This window comes from Pseudorasbora parva, chromosome 16 (genome assembly GCF_024679245.1).
Source record: "Pseudorasbora parva isolate DD20220531a chromosome 16, ASM2467924v1, whole genome shotgun sequence".
Classification (NCBI taxonomy): domain Eukaryota; kingdom Metazoa; phylum Chordata; class Actinopteri; order Cypriniformes; family Gobionidae; genus Pseudorasbora; species Pseudorasbora parva.
The window spans coordinates 42767695-42782681 of record NC_090187.1 but is presented as its reverse complement, the minus strand read 5'-3'; the positions used below and the strand labels follow the sequence as shown (position 1 = coordinate 42782681).

At 36.2% G+C, this 14987-nt stretch overlaps 1 protein-coding gene across 3 annotated transcripts; it reads right to left on the bottom strand.

Annotated features, from left to right (window-relative positions):
* Window positions 1-3487: 3487 nt before the first annotated feature.
* zgc:101562 (C2H2-type zinc finger protein) lies at window positions 3488-7189 on the bottom strand. Of its 3 annotated transcripts, none has more exons than XM_067419873.1 (4): window positions 6939-7188; window positions 5814-5919; window positions 4744-5348; window positions 3488-4218 (listed from the first exon to the last, which is right to left on the bottom strand). In XM_067419873.1, exon 3 carries the CDS (start codon window positions 5335-5337, stop codon window positions 4771-4773), a length of 567 nt encoding a protein of 188 aa, XP_067275974.1. In that variant the 5' UTR covers window positions 5338-5348; window positions 5814-5919; window positions 6939-7188; the 3' UTR covers window positions 3488-4218; window positions 4744-4770. The 3 variants fall into 3 exon arrangements, with proteins under 3 accessions (XP_067275974.1, XP_067275975.1, XP_067275976.1); XM_067419874.1 differs by having other exon boundaries at window positions 4754-5348; XM_067419875.1 differs by lacking the exon at window positions 5814-5919 and having other exon boundaries at window positions 3488-5348; window positions 6939-7189.
* Window positions 7190-14987: the final 7798 nt, after the last annotated feature.

The window sequence follows — 14987 nt, the reverse complement described above, 5'->3', positions numbered from 1 at the left end:
AATAACGAAGCAGCTCGACCAATCCGGATGTCCCTCAGCACACGTCCTATAAAAGTATGAGTAATTCTGCCCAGTGCAGACCGTTTACTGTAATAAGTGTTATGCATCAGTTCGGTCAAACCATACACACTCACAGATAGATTGCAGTGATATAATCTGAGATATGTTAACCAGCTCTATTGGCTATTAAAGGTAGGGTAGGTAAGAATTGGTTAAACATTTTTTTTTCAAATTTGTTTAAATGTTCTTTATATATCAATACATAATTAAAATGTAAGTACTCTAAAAAAGAAAGTATAAAATTTGAGTGTCTGTAGACCTCTCACGACTCTCTCATTATCTCCATTCACTCCACCTTCTCCCTTCTGGGCTCTTTCCAAAGCCACGCCCCTAAAATACATGAACGCGCCTCACCGACCAATCAGCTGGAAGATGCATTATTTACCTTAGAGGAGTGGTGTGTATGTAGTCACATCATGTCACAATCACATGTAATAAAAAACTTTATCTAACTTTATCAGTATGAATATAAACAAATAAGATGTCTTTTAGTACTCACTATCAAGCTAGAATACCGATACTGGTAAAGTTTAAAATATATTTTTGTTTAATTCGGTAACAAGCTAATTATATTTATAAGGCAAAGCTAAAAATGGGTAGCATTGACATATTTTTTTCTAAAAACATCAGTTATACTGTGATGAAGATGAATTTCGTATAAGACTCATAACATATACTGTGTTTTGCATGTAAGAGTTTCCATGATGAAAGCATTGTTGATTAGCACTATCTAAAGCTAACTTAGTTCTAAAAAATGTTCCTGGATGTGGTGTACTAGCTTTTACACAGGCATTTTGTTATCTAAAGTTGAATTTTGCGCAATTCAACACGACAGCGATCAACTTGAGCTAAGCATATTGAGTATTTATCATCTCTACTAATGGCTAAGTGTATAATATTGTAACTTTATGCTAAGTAATGTTATGCTATATTAGGCAGCTACATGTGCTAGTGATACATGCTTCATGAAAACATAAACTAAAAAAATGTATAATCAAAATGAAAGATTACCTGTCCAGCAGAAATACAACCAGCAATGAGTCGTTTTTCAGTTCTCGACATCGTTGAAAAGCCACGCCGATATTTACTCGCGTTTGATTTCTTTGTTTATCCAAAGACTTCTTGTGAATTGCCTTTACATGTAGGCCTACTGTCTTCCTTTTTTTGCATTGTTTGCCTTCGCTGACTGCAAAACCCGGTGCATTTTGAATGCTTTTGCTCTTCCTAGGGGTGTGCGCATGTGTGGGCGGACCCTGTAGCGAAAGCGGTGGTTGCCATGGAAGCGAGAGAGTGACAGTCGCCCAAGCCAATCACTTGTTTCGTCCCGAACGAAAATAAGCGGTGTTTATTGCAGATAAAAAAGTCTAGAGTCACTCGATTTTTATACTCTCTTTTTCAGAGTACTTACATTTTAATTATGTATTGACATATAAAGAAAGTTTAAACAAATTTGGATAAAAGTGTTTTAGATCATTCCTACCTACCCTACCTTTAACTGAACTGAGGCCAGAATGTGGCCAACTTATAAATACAGTACATCAGCATCCCTTTAAAAGGAGTGAAGACCACAAAGTCCATGTCATCTGCACGGATGAGTATCAGAAGGTCAACATTTAATAAAATGTGCAACTTTAACACACAATAGTCGAATGTGTAACTAGAAACTCATGAAGATATCATGTAGTCGATTCATGTGTGTGTTGTGCAGGTGACTTTCCCCCTGTTTCTGTTCAGTTTTCTGATTTGGGCCAATAAGCGAGGAGAAAAGTCAAGCTAGGATTGGAAACGGTGTTGCAGTTTCCTAGCCTGACAAGCCAGACCCACATCAAGATGTTTGGTCTGGAAACTCACCATTGACAGCTCAATCCAAAGGGCAGGATCATTTCTAGATTTCTAGGCTAGCGGTTTCCACTCTGCAGAAAAAAAGCGAGTTATTATGGGAGCAGCTCTTTACAAACATTGGTAGGAGAGCTTTCATTATTTCATAACAGAGACATACTTATTATTAATGTTGGAAATGTAATTGCTTACAGATTACAAGTTATTGTAATGTTTTTAAATGTATTTAAAATGTAATAAGTAGCCTAATGTAACTATTTCAATTACTTTGTTACAGTAATATAACTGATTAAATTTGATTACTTTTCCAGCACTGAAACGCATTTTTATCACTTGCCATGGTGGCAAATCTTAGGTTATAGCCTAAAGCTTTCAGAGGCAATGTGGCTTGATGTAAAAATTAAAGTAAGAGAACCAATCAAAAGCATCAGAATACCACTGCTTTACTAAAAGGCGAGGAACAGCGTTCTGTGAGTGCCAGCTCTATGTGGCAGGTACGGATCATATTCTGCTTTCATGCAAAACAGATCAATCTCTGCAGTCAGAAACAAACAGTTACCTATGTAAATGTGTGTGAGAAATCTATCTATGCACTGAATAACTTTAAAAGTCATTTCACTCGGTGGCCATCTTTAAAACGCCTCTCGTCTGTTCGCCAAGCTTACTATTATATTTCATATTTGAAATTACTAATCAAATCTGACAAATCTGACGGGGCTTATTCACCATATTGGGCAAGTAATCGGAGTGCACCGTATTCCTATATTTAAAGTCTTTGAATCACTTTAAGCAGCTAATATAAAAATATCTGATGCTCTCTTTATGATTGGAAAAAAAATCTGAATTTAAAATTTGGCCTATGTTGATTATGATATGTATACACATTGCTGTTCAAAGTTCAATAATGTCAAAAGCAATCAGCACATAGATCATTTATTATGCCATACAGCAGAACAAAATGTCCATCAGTTTTCAGGTATCAGAATAAAACTTCAACAAATTGAAGCGGTTCCCTGGCAATTGCCCATATCCTAGTTATGTTTTCAATTCATGTTAATGATTTTAATTCAAATTCAATTGAATGTAATTCAAACTCAGGATTAATACAATCTTAATTGCTGCATGGGAAACTCCTGAAGTGGAGTTGTAGCATCTATAAAGTATTTCACTATTAAATCTAATATTGTTTTTAGGTCTTCTGGACTACCAAGCGGCTCTTGAAATCGACCCACGAAACGCAGCCCTGCGAACTGATACAGACAAGATTCGTGAGATCATACAGGGCACCACGTCACCATCCAGCTCCTAAAAATACAGACAACTAGGATTATGGGTGCAGCTCTAATCAATGCAGAAATGGACATGAACATGTTGTATATAATCTGAAACCACACAGAAAGACTGGTTAGTCCAAAGAAGTAGTTTTATTCATACTCTTTAACAGTATTTGTCTTCCTAATAACGGTTTATAAAATATATTTATGAAATAGGCACAATACTGGTCATTATTTGCTGTATATATTCGCAGATAACAAAAAAATCAAGACCTTACACCTTACAAGATCTACACCTCTTAGTCTTGATTAGTCTATGGATGCAAATGAAAAAAATGATAAAGGGATAGTAACCCAAATATGAAAATGACCCCATGATTTATTCACTCAAGCCATCCTAGGTGTGTGTATGACATCTTTCAGTCGAATACAATTGGAGTAATATATAAAAATGTCCTGCTCTATAATGGCAGTTAATGGGAGGCCAAAATGTGAAGCACAAAAAAGTGCATCCATCCATTATAAAAGTGCTCCAATAGGCTCTGTGGGTTAATAAAGGCCTTCAGAAGCGAAGCAATGCGTTTTTGTGAAATAAATATACATATTTAATATGTTATAAAGAAAAATACAGCTTCTAGCAGATAGCTCAATAGTGTTCAGTCTATTTATTAAACGGTCGTGGGCTTCCGTCCTCTTTATAGATCAGATCAATAACACAGTTTATAAGTTTCTTGTCATTTTCGTCCAGATCTTGTACATCCGATTCAGAATATGCCTTATCTAGATTCTTCCAATCTTGCCAATTCATTCTCCTTGCTCTTGAAATCACCACCAAAATGGCCTTTTTAGAAACATCACGGAATGTCCCACTAGGAGGAACAAGAGTGTCGTAGCGGAATCCATAATCGTTCCATTTATCTGCCTTCATGTATAATTCAGAATGAGTCAGAATCATCGCTTTTGGATCGCTTTCAAGAAACAACTTGTATGCCAACTCCCACCACTCTTCACCCACATCCTCATTTAAGCTTTGCCAATCTGACATCTGTGAAAAACAGGAAATAGAAATGAGTGTGCTAGTGAACAGTTTGCATCCCCATACAAAAATATGTTTTAAGAACAGTTAAAGGGATAGTTCACCCAAAAATGAAAATTCTGTGATCATTTACTCACTCTCTGAGTTTCTTTCTTCTGCTGAACACAAAAGAAGATATTTGGAAGAATGTTTGTAGCAAAGCAGAGAGAACAACCATTCGCTATCTTGGTAGGGGGAAAAATACTATGGTAGTGAATGGTTGTTCTCTCTGCTTTGTTACAAACATTCTTCAAAATATATATTTTTTTGTGTTCAGCAGAACAAAGACACTCGTACAGGATTGGAACAACTTGAGGGCGAGTAAATGATCACAGAATTTTCATTTTTGGGTGAAATTTCCCTTTAACCCTTCCATGAGTGCTGAACTTTCCTATTGGGATCTGTAAAGGTTTCACAGCACAGTTATAAGGAGTTAACCCTTCACTGAGTGCTTAACTTCACTATTTGTGATTTGTGAGTGGCTCACACGCACACAGTTTCTCACTGGATTTGTGTGTCGTTTTAGTGAGCTCGGATCTGATGGTCCCTGAGGTGTTCTGCCCGCGAGTAGCGTTTCTCACACTGTGTACATCTATGAGGCTTTTCTCCGGTGTGTATCTGCATGTGTCTGACCAGCTGACCGCTTCTTCTGAAGCTCCTTTCGCACTGAGAGCAGTGGTGATTCCTTTCTGCCGTGTGTGCGCGTGCGTGGCTCTGCAGCTCCTCTGTGCTCTTGAAGCTCTTCTCACACTGAGCGCAGTGATGTGGCTTTTCTCCAGTGTGGATTCTTCTGTGGATTTTAAGTCGTCCTGGTCTTACAAAGCCCTTGCCGCATATAGAGCAGTGATATGGTCTGTCGTCGGTGTGTTTGCGTGCATGTTCGGACAGATTCTCTTGTGATCTGAAGCACATGTCACAGTGAGGACAGTTGTATGGTTTGTCTCCGGTGTGAATGCGCATGTGACGCGTGAACCGCGTTTTCACACTGAAGCTCATCCCACACTTTGAGCAGTAATGAGCCTTGCGTCCTGAATTCTTTTTCAGTGTCGTCCTCCTTTTCTTCTCTTCCTGTTCTTCTTTATAAACCATGGTGAGCAATTCTACAAGTACAATATATAATTCAATGCCATGAAATTTGTTTCATTGCAGATTAATTTGAGGAAAAGTATATCCCGTCATATCCCCCTTTCATATAATCATAATCCCAATTTGGGTCCCCCTGTCGCCCATAGATTAGATCAAACGCACTACGAAGGAATCCCGGGTCGAAAGTTCCTTCCCTGGGATAACTACGCCATTGTGTACCCTCTGTCCAGCCGGCTAAATTATCCAAATATGGATTTGTATAATATCCCCAACTACATCTTTCCATCCATGCTTTAGGAGTTTCACTTGGTTCTGGTTTTGGATATGTTTGCCCCATTTTCAAAGATTATCCGGCCAGATACTGACACACACAGTTCAATCAATCTATGTATACTTTTACGTGCGAAATTAATAATACAAATTTTCCCTTAGGTTTAAGATACAACCAGAACAGGTAGTGAATCAATTTTATCTCTTACCTGTCTGGTTGTATCCCGGACGAGCCCCCAAAACACTGTAGGAATTTATTCCCGTGTCTTTGTGTGTCTCAGTCTCTGCTCAGCAATCAGTCACAGCTTCAGGATCCTGGGAGAGTGCAAGTCAATGAACCACACGAATGAAGTCAATATGGTTTATTCAGAATGCAGCTCTTCGAGATACAGCAGGAAGACAGTGATATTTATACAGTAGATTCACACCCTTGAATAAGGGCGCACCCAGGGGCGTGGGACTGGGGGGATAAAGGGTACTGAGTAACCGGGGGGGGGGCCTTAGAAGTCAGTTTTCTATACATACAGATACATGGTACGGGGGCCCAGCAAGATGGTGGTGCTACACCCAAATTTTGGTGCTACACCCCTGGGCGCACCCTTCATATGAACAGAAAGATAACTCCATATATGGCAACAATATGATAGGAATCAAACGGTCGAACACCAGGAACAGCTTGCCCTGCAGTTAAATGATAACACCAGTTCCCTTTTTCATGCTTGCAGAAGGACAGTTTGCAGAAAACACATGCACAGAATATATTTGCACATATAATCTTTCACTTATTATTATAAGTTCTAGAATCCAGTAAAACAGACATATAGTCTGACCAGATTAGTACTGTAAAAACGTTCACAAATCCGAATAGTGAAGTTAAGGATTCAGGAAAGGGTTACCTGACAAAAACTGTACAGTGAAAGATTACACAAATTAAATGAAAAGGGATTAAGTAACCAAAACTGTATGTGAAATATTTTACAAATCCCAATTTGATTTTGACTGCGTGTTTATTTACACATAACCTTTAATTATGAACTGATTTCGGACCGTCATCTGAATTCACAAATCATAAAGAATAAATTCATGACATGTTATTTGGATGTCTACGACAGTGCACTGCGAATTTGTACCTGAATTTTGAACCGCAATGTTTATGTTTCAGTAAAATCATCGTGAATGCATCATGACAGTTCTGCTTTAATCATAAATCATCACGTAAATTGTTAAAAACGTACTGTTTATATAGGCTTTGCGATGGCCTGAGTAACAGAGCGGCCTTGTACACCTTCAGATAGTACTTTTTTTGTAGTTAAAATAACAGAAATCCGACTCACCCTGTAGATTGTGCACGTTCGTGCAAAAACGCGAACCAGTCAGCTCGGCCAACCCGGAAGTGTGTCATGAGGAACAGGCGCAGAGACTGACTCTCGTGTTTAAAAGTTAATAACCATCTTTATAAAAGTGTACAATAATTTTGCAGATGAAATATAATGTGGATAACATTGAATACATACATGTTTGTTATGTTAGATAGCTACTGATTGTTAACCACTCAGACCTTTTTGTTGGGGCTGGAAGGGAAGGGATACAGCCACGTAACCATAGATATGCACGTAACCGTCGGACTCGCGCATTCGCCATGTTTGTAGTTTTTAAGCACTTTTTATTCGTGTTTGTAGTTGTAATCCGAGTCAAACGCGCAATGGGTTGTGTGTGTATGGATCTGCACCATCTACACTTAGGATTCAAACCTGAAAAAGTATACCATCTTTTTGAAATTACATATGGTTCTTACATTAAAAAAATAAAAAAATATGGTTCTCACATTTCAGCTCTAGATCTGCAGGGGTCGCTATAGCTTACTGAAAGGAAATTTCAAGGCTCTTCAAGTTTATGAAGAATGGTAATATTGGATGTTAACGTTGATCAAATTCATTACACTTTTGTGAATTCATATGCCACCAATAATAGGCAGCTTAATGAAACGTTTTTCGCAAATATCGAAATTAAAATGAATTAAAACTAAATATCCCTTTGCAAAAATTGGATGGGGAGTATGTGGAGGTGATTTAAATTGAGTCATGATGCATGCCTTTAAGACGAAACAGCTTAGACAGGAAATTAGTAATAGGAGATATAAACATTTTCTTAACAGTTAAATTTAACTAAGATGCAACTATAAAAGTACCAAAATTATTATTTTAACCTTTGAGAACCTGATATTTGGTTCACACAATTCAAGCTGAAATATTGTCTATGAACTGTCTATGTTGTTTATGAGTCTATGAACTTTAAAAGAGTTAGAGAGAGACTGGTAAGCAACACACACACACACACACACACACACACACACACACACACACACACACACACACACACACACACACACACACACACACACACACACAACAGTATATGTGTGGAAAATAAGTATTTGAACACCCTGCTATTTTGCACGTTTTCGTACTTGGAAATTATTTGCAGCAGCTATGCAGCTCCATACACAACAAACTGAGCTGCTCTGTGTATTCTGACACCTTTCTATCAGAACCAGCATTAACTTCTGGAGCAGTTTGAGCTCCAGTAACTCGTCTGTTTGATACAGTGGTCTTCGCTGTTTTTTTCAGGAGACCCACACTGATAGGACAAAATCAAGAGGAGAGACATTTTTAACGCAAAGTATCAGTTGTATCCAATCATAAATCATATCTGCTTATTAATCTGTCATCCCTAAACACACAATATGCAATGCAATAAACACAAAAGGTAGATAGATAGTGAATATATTTTTTAATGTATCATTCTTGAGTCTTGTCTTCCCTCTCTACAACCTTTAAAACATCTGGCTGTAATTTAGTGACTGCATAAGCTGATTCTGTCTTTATTTTACCTGATAATGAGCTAATTAGTTAAACTTAAGGAGGTTAATAAAATATAATTTAAGGAACTACGATTTTTAAGTACTCCAAATTTTCAGTTATTTAAGGATTAATATGCATTTTTTTCATTTATATTTTTTGTAAATTAATTTTAAATATAAAATTGTGACTCAAAGGAAAACACTTTGTAACTAACCTCTGTTGCATTTTGGGAGAAAAAAAAAGCTTACTTCTGAGATTAAATATCTTACAAATACTCACAACACATGCAAATGAAGAAACGCACTGCAAAAAATTCAAAAAAGTTTGAAGTAGAGTTAAATTAATATTTGAATTTCCCCGGCTGCAATAATTGATATCGCATCAGGCATAACCGACGCGCTGTTTTCTAGGCTAGCCTACTTATTTTAACAACAACAACAACAACAACAACAACAACAATAAAACAACATCTTTAACACCTACATCTCTTCTCATTCCAGGCTAACATTGTTAAAAATATATAGTATTTCTAATCATTAATTTATTGATAATATTTTTTTAACGTCAAATAATACCCCCCTTTGTCCTGGCGCCGGGAGTGGCACAGACCACACCGAAAGTGTTAAGAGGGAACATCAACGGGTGAAGGTGGCTGTGATTGTTCAGTGTTTACTCTTCAGTGGTGTGCACCAGGGTCCTGTACCATGAAGCTGGTTTAGCTGGCTAGCCAGATTTGTTTAAGCTTAGTTTGTGCCAATCCTGGGTTTTAGGTACCATTAAAGTGGTTTGGCTTTTAGCTGTGTTCATCACCATAGTAACTTACGCTCCAGAGCTAACCTGCTCTGGGGCAGGTTATGTTCTGGATTAGAGATCTCAATCTGAAATTGGACCAATCAGCTGTGAGTAAAGTGACACACCTCTGATGCAGTGTCGCAAGTCACTCCCCCTGTTTCTACTCCAAATTAAAGGTAACTGCATAGTAAATGGTTTTTAAAGACTAAAGTGTCTGGCTTTTAACAATGCTTATTTATAAAAAATAATAATTTTGAATGATTTAGATATAACTTATGTAATTATTATACCTTTAATAAATTACACATTTATCATTTTAGTTAATCAATCATTAATAGGCACTTTGTTAAAATTAATACATAAGTCATATAAATAACATCACCTGCATAAAGTCATATGGATAAGCTTTAAAATCAATAAATAAAACTAGCCTATTAAAAAAAAGAAGCTTACTAAGCTTAAATGTTCAATTTTCTCTATATCAACTAAACTAACTTCATAACTTTTACTTGCATTGACGTATACTATTTTTCTTAAAGTTGTCCTCTTTCATAGACAGCTTTTCTTCTTGCTGTGTATTTTTTTTATTTTAATTCTCAACATTTTTCAATCATGCAATATTCTGCAGAAGAGAGAAATGAATCTCACTGATTGTCTCGCGAGAAGTTCGTCTCAGTTCCACAGCGTGTGATTGGCTGTTCACTACTGATGTCACAGCTAAACTCCTGAACTCAGGATCAAAGCCTGAGTTGACAAAGAAAGTGGAAGATCAGCATCATGGGACCAACAAAGCCTTAATACAATGGTTTGGTTTTGTCAACTCAAAACTAATCCTTTAACCCTGAGTTTGTTAAACTACCATCATGGTACAGGCCCCTGAAAGGTGAGTTTTTTGTTTGTTTATCTTAGCATTCTGATCGTATGTGCATTATGAGCAGGCCATTTGCAGAATAGTTTCTCTCTTTGCACGTGTTGCGAGTATTTGCAGTGTGTTTCTATATTTGGATGTGTTGTGAGTATTTCCAGTGTGTTTCTCTATTTGCACATGTTGTGAGTGTTTGCAGTGTGTTTCTATATTTGGATGTGTTGTGAATATTTGCAGTGTGTTTCTGTATTTGGATGTGTTGTGAATATTTGCAGTGTGTTTCTGTATTTGGATGTGTTGTGAATATTTGCAGTGTGTTTCTATATTTGGATGTGTTGTGAGTATTTGCAGTGTGTTTCTATATTTGGATGTGTTGTGAGTATTTGCAGTGTGTTTCTGTATTTGGATGTGTTGTGAGTATTTGCAGTGTGTTTCTATATTTGGATGTGTTGTGAGTATTTCCAGTGTGTTTCTCTATTTGCACATGTTGTGAGTGTTTGCAGTGTGTTTCTATATTTGGATGTGTTGTGAATATTTGCAGTGTGTTTCTGTATTTGGATGTGTTGTGAATATTTGCAGTGTGTTTCTGTATTTGGATGTGTTGTGAATATTTGCAGTGTGTTTCTATATTTGGATGTGTTGTGAGTATTTGCAGTGTGTTTCTATATTTGGATGTGTTGTGAGTATTTGCAGTGTGTTTCTGTATTTGGATGTGTTGTGAGTATTTGCAGTGTGTTTCTGTATTTGGATGTGTTGTGAATATTTGCAGTGTGTTTCTGTATTTGGATGTGTTGTGAGTATTTGCAGTGTGTTTCTGTATTTGGCTGTGTTGTGAGTGTTTGCAGTGTGTTTCTGTATTTGGATGTGTTGTGAGTATTTGCAGTGTGTTTCTGTATTTGGATGTGTTGTGAGTATTTGCAGTGTGTTTCTGTATTTGGATGTGTTGTGAGTATTTGCAGTGTGTTTCTATATTTGGATGTGTTGTGAGTATTTCCAGTGTGTTTCTCTATTTGCACATGTTGTGAGTGTTTGCAGTGTGTTTCTATATTTGGATGTGTTGTGAGTGTTTGCAGTGTGTTTCTATACTTGCACGTGTTGTGAGTATTTGCAGTGTGTTTCTCTATTTGCAGGTGTTGTGAGTGTTTGCAGTGTGTTTCTGTATTTGCACGTGTTGTGAGTGTTTGCAGTGTGTTTCTATACTTGCACGTGTTGTGAGTATTTGCAGTGTGTTTCTCTATTTGGATGTGTTGTGAATATTTGCAGTGTGTTTCTCTATTTGGATGTGTTGTGAGTATTTGCAGTGTGTTTCTCTATTTGGATGTGTTGTGAGTATTTGCAGTGTGTTTCTGTATTTGGATGTGTTGTGAGTATTTGCAGTGTGTTTCTGTATTTGCACGTGTTGTGAGTATTTGCAGTGTGTTTCTAAACTTGCACGTGTTGTGAGTATTTGGATGTGTTTCTGTATTTGCAGTGTTTTTCTATATTTGGATGTGTTGTGAGTATTTGCAGTGTGTTTCTGTATTTGGATGTGTTGTGAGTATTTGCAGTGTGTTTCTATATTTGGATGTGTTGTGAGTATTTGCAGTGTGTTTCTATACTTGCACGTGTTGTGAGTATTTGCAGTGTGTTTCTATATTTGGATGTGTTGTGAGTATTTGCAGTGTGTTTCTGTATTTGGATGTGTTGTGAGTATTTGCAGTGTGTTTCTGTATTTGGATGTGTTGTGAGTATTTGCAGTGTGTTTCTGTATTTGGATGTGTTGTGAGTATTTGCAGTGTGTTTCTATATTTGGATGTGTTGTGAATATTTGCAGTGTGTTTCTGTATTTGCACGTGTTGTGAGTATTTGCAGTGTGTTTCTATATATGGATGTGTTGTGAGTATTTGCAGTGTGTTTCTATATTTGGATGTGTTGTGAGTATTTGCAGTGTGTTTCTGTATTTGGATGTGTTGTGAGTATTTGCAGTGTGTTTCTATATTTGGATGTGTTGTGAGTATTTGCAGTGTGTTTCTGTATTTGGATGTGTTGTGAGTATTTGCAGTGTGTTTCTGTATTTGGATGTGTTGTGAGTATTTGCAGTGTGTTTCTGTATTTGGATGTGTTGTGAGTATTTGCAGTGTGTTTCTGTATTTGCACGTGTTGTGAGTATTTGCAGTGTGTTTCTATATTTGGATGTGTTGTGAGTATTTGCAGTGTGTTTCTGTATTTGCACGTGTTGTGAGTATTTGCAGTGTTTTTCTGTATTTGTGAGTGTGTGTGTGTGTGTGTGTGTGTGTGTGTGTGTGTGTGTGTGTGTGTGTGTGTGTGTATATATATATATATATATATATATATATATATATATATATATAATATACACACAATTTTAAGTTAGATGTGATTAATCGTCATTAGTTAATTTAATAAACATACATAAGCACACATGCTACATGAATATGATTGATTTTAATGCTGGTTCACAACTGTCATGTGACATCATATATAAAGACTGGTTAAGCTGGAGAAATGTTTTGTTCGTACACTTGTAACTTTTTTCATTTATTATCCATCAAGCATGCGCAATACTGTATGTACATCATGGTTAAAAAGGTCAATTACAATAACAACAAAACAAGTCACTCAAATAGGAGATTTTGTTTTTGGTTTGGAGATGTGTTTGGTCACTGTCCCTTAAATTGAGTTTTGAAATTTGGGATGTACACATGGCTGTGATCCAAGCTGGTATTGAAGGAATTGTCCTGGTACATCCCGCACAATCCGAGGTGCTGCGAGAACGTCTGGGATATGGGGTGATAGGAACAGGGCGAGGATTCAAACGTTGCTGATCGAGCTCCGTAGTCGCTGGATGTGGTTTTAAACATCAGGTTCTGGGATCTGGCCATTGCTGGATCTTCAGCTGACGACTGAGATCCTGGTTTGTGCATGCTGGTGAAGACTGGATTTCCAGGATTAGCACATGGATTTGACATTATGACTGCAGGCTAAAAGCAGAGACATTAAAGATGAAATTACAATTAAAATAAGATGGCCAGTTAATCCATAGGAATTTATAAATAATATTTAATTTAATTTACTTTAGTTTTGCTGTTATAAAATGTGACTTTAAGACGATCTGTGGCATACAACTGCTCCTAGGTTCTGGGACACTGAACAGTGCTGTATATTGAGTAATTTTTTGTCTTTGGTGAACTTGTGGTGTTTTCAAATGTGCTTAAAAAAATAAATGTTGATTGATTTGCTTGATTGAAGATATTGAATGCAATTACCAGTGGCAATTTAAACAGAATTTGTACATAGCCCACGGATAATATAACCCTATAATCTTAAAATAAGTGGTTTCTCTGTAATATATATATATATATATATATATATATATATATATATATATATATATATATATATATATATATATATATATATATATATATATATATATATATATATATATATATATAACGTTGCTATTTATAATTTGGACATGCAAGTGTGAGTTATTTATCTTTTTTAATAGTTTATGTATTATTCACAATGTATTCTATCTAGCGCAATTCCAATATTACACAACGAAAAATAAAAATGTAATAATAATAATAATCCAAAAAAGTATTATAAAGTGTAAATAAGCTTACCAGTTTAACAGCGAGAGTGGACGTTCAACCGCCTGTGTTGATGTTTCGTCTCTATGGCGATGACCGGTTAGCGGCGCTGGCGCATATATAAAAAGGCGTAAAAACTACATACATTCTGGTACAAACTACATACTTTTCATCCTACGATTAACTAGATTTGCTCAGAAATGACATGTAAATGGAATCGCTGCGATTAAACCGGAATAAACTAATTAGTAACAACACAAACAGATACTTCAAAAATTCACTCACAGGATACGTTATCCCTGTGCCGAGAGGGGTTCATGGGAAATGTAGTCTTTAGAGTTACAGAATGATAAGACACTAATGAGGGGATGGTTCCGTGTAAACTACAACTCCCATGCATCTTCCAATCCGATATGTATTTTTGGTGAAAAATACATTTTGCAAAGTTGAAGGCTTCATTTTTATTCAACCAGAATAAAAGTAAAAGTACCACAATTTAATTATAGTCAGAAAAGTGTATATAAAAAAGAAAGAACAAGGAAAAGTAGAAAAGAGTAGGCTATTGCAACGAAAGCATTGTGATTAGTTCCTTTACATCTCTTGATATTTTCTCTTGATATTGATATCAAACTGAAACAGTAGGAGTTAGTAGGAAATGAATAGAAACAAGAAACATTAGATTTACTTTTAAAATATTAAGAAGGGTAAGAATTGTATGACCACGGGAGTAAAAACGACAATTGTTCCCATCTCAGACAATTAATGCTGTGATTAGTAATTCTTTATTATTTTTCATAGTTAGTTACTAGTCAATCTACCTATAGGCTAAGGAACTATCTTACATTTGAATATTACCTACTGATTAGTTAAGGCTGTTTCTATAATTGTAGTCGTTGAAATGTTAATGCAGTACTACTCATTTGTTCTGCATAGTTCCCTATTAATGATGGACCATTAAGTGTTACAAACAGTTTTTGTTTGCTATTACTAATAGGCTATGATAACACTATCAAACTGTATTGCTGCAATACATCAAGCCAATTTACAGCTGCTGCAAGTCAACTTTTTGCAGATTTAAATGAATATCATTTGCCTATAGAAGGTAAATGTGTGTCATGCAGTCAATCTCAATTTTTTTGTGTGACAAAACGTGTAGGAACCACAGTGACAACGAAAGATAAATTAAAACAAAAATAAAATAATTGGAGATAAAGATACTAGAGGGGCAGATAAAATAAACCACACACACAAAATGTTTTACCTCATAGC

What these genes read in the sequence shown, in the direction of transcription:
- zgc:101562 (XM_067419875.1), bottom strand. Translation starts at nt 5,337, where the DNA reads ATGGTTTATAAAGAAGAACAGGAAGAGAAGAAAAGGAGGACGACACTG.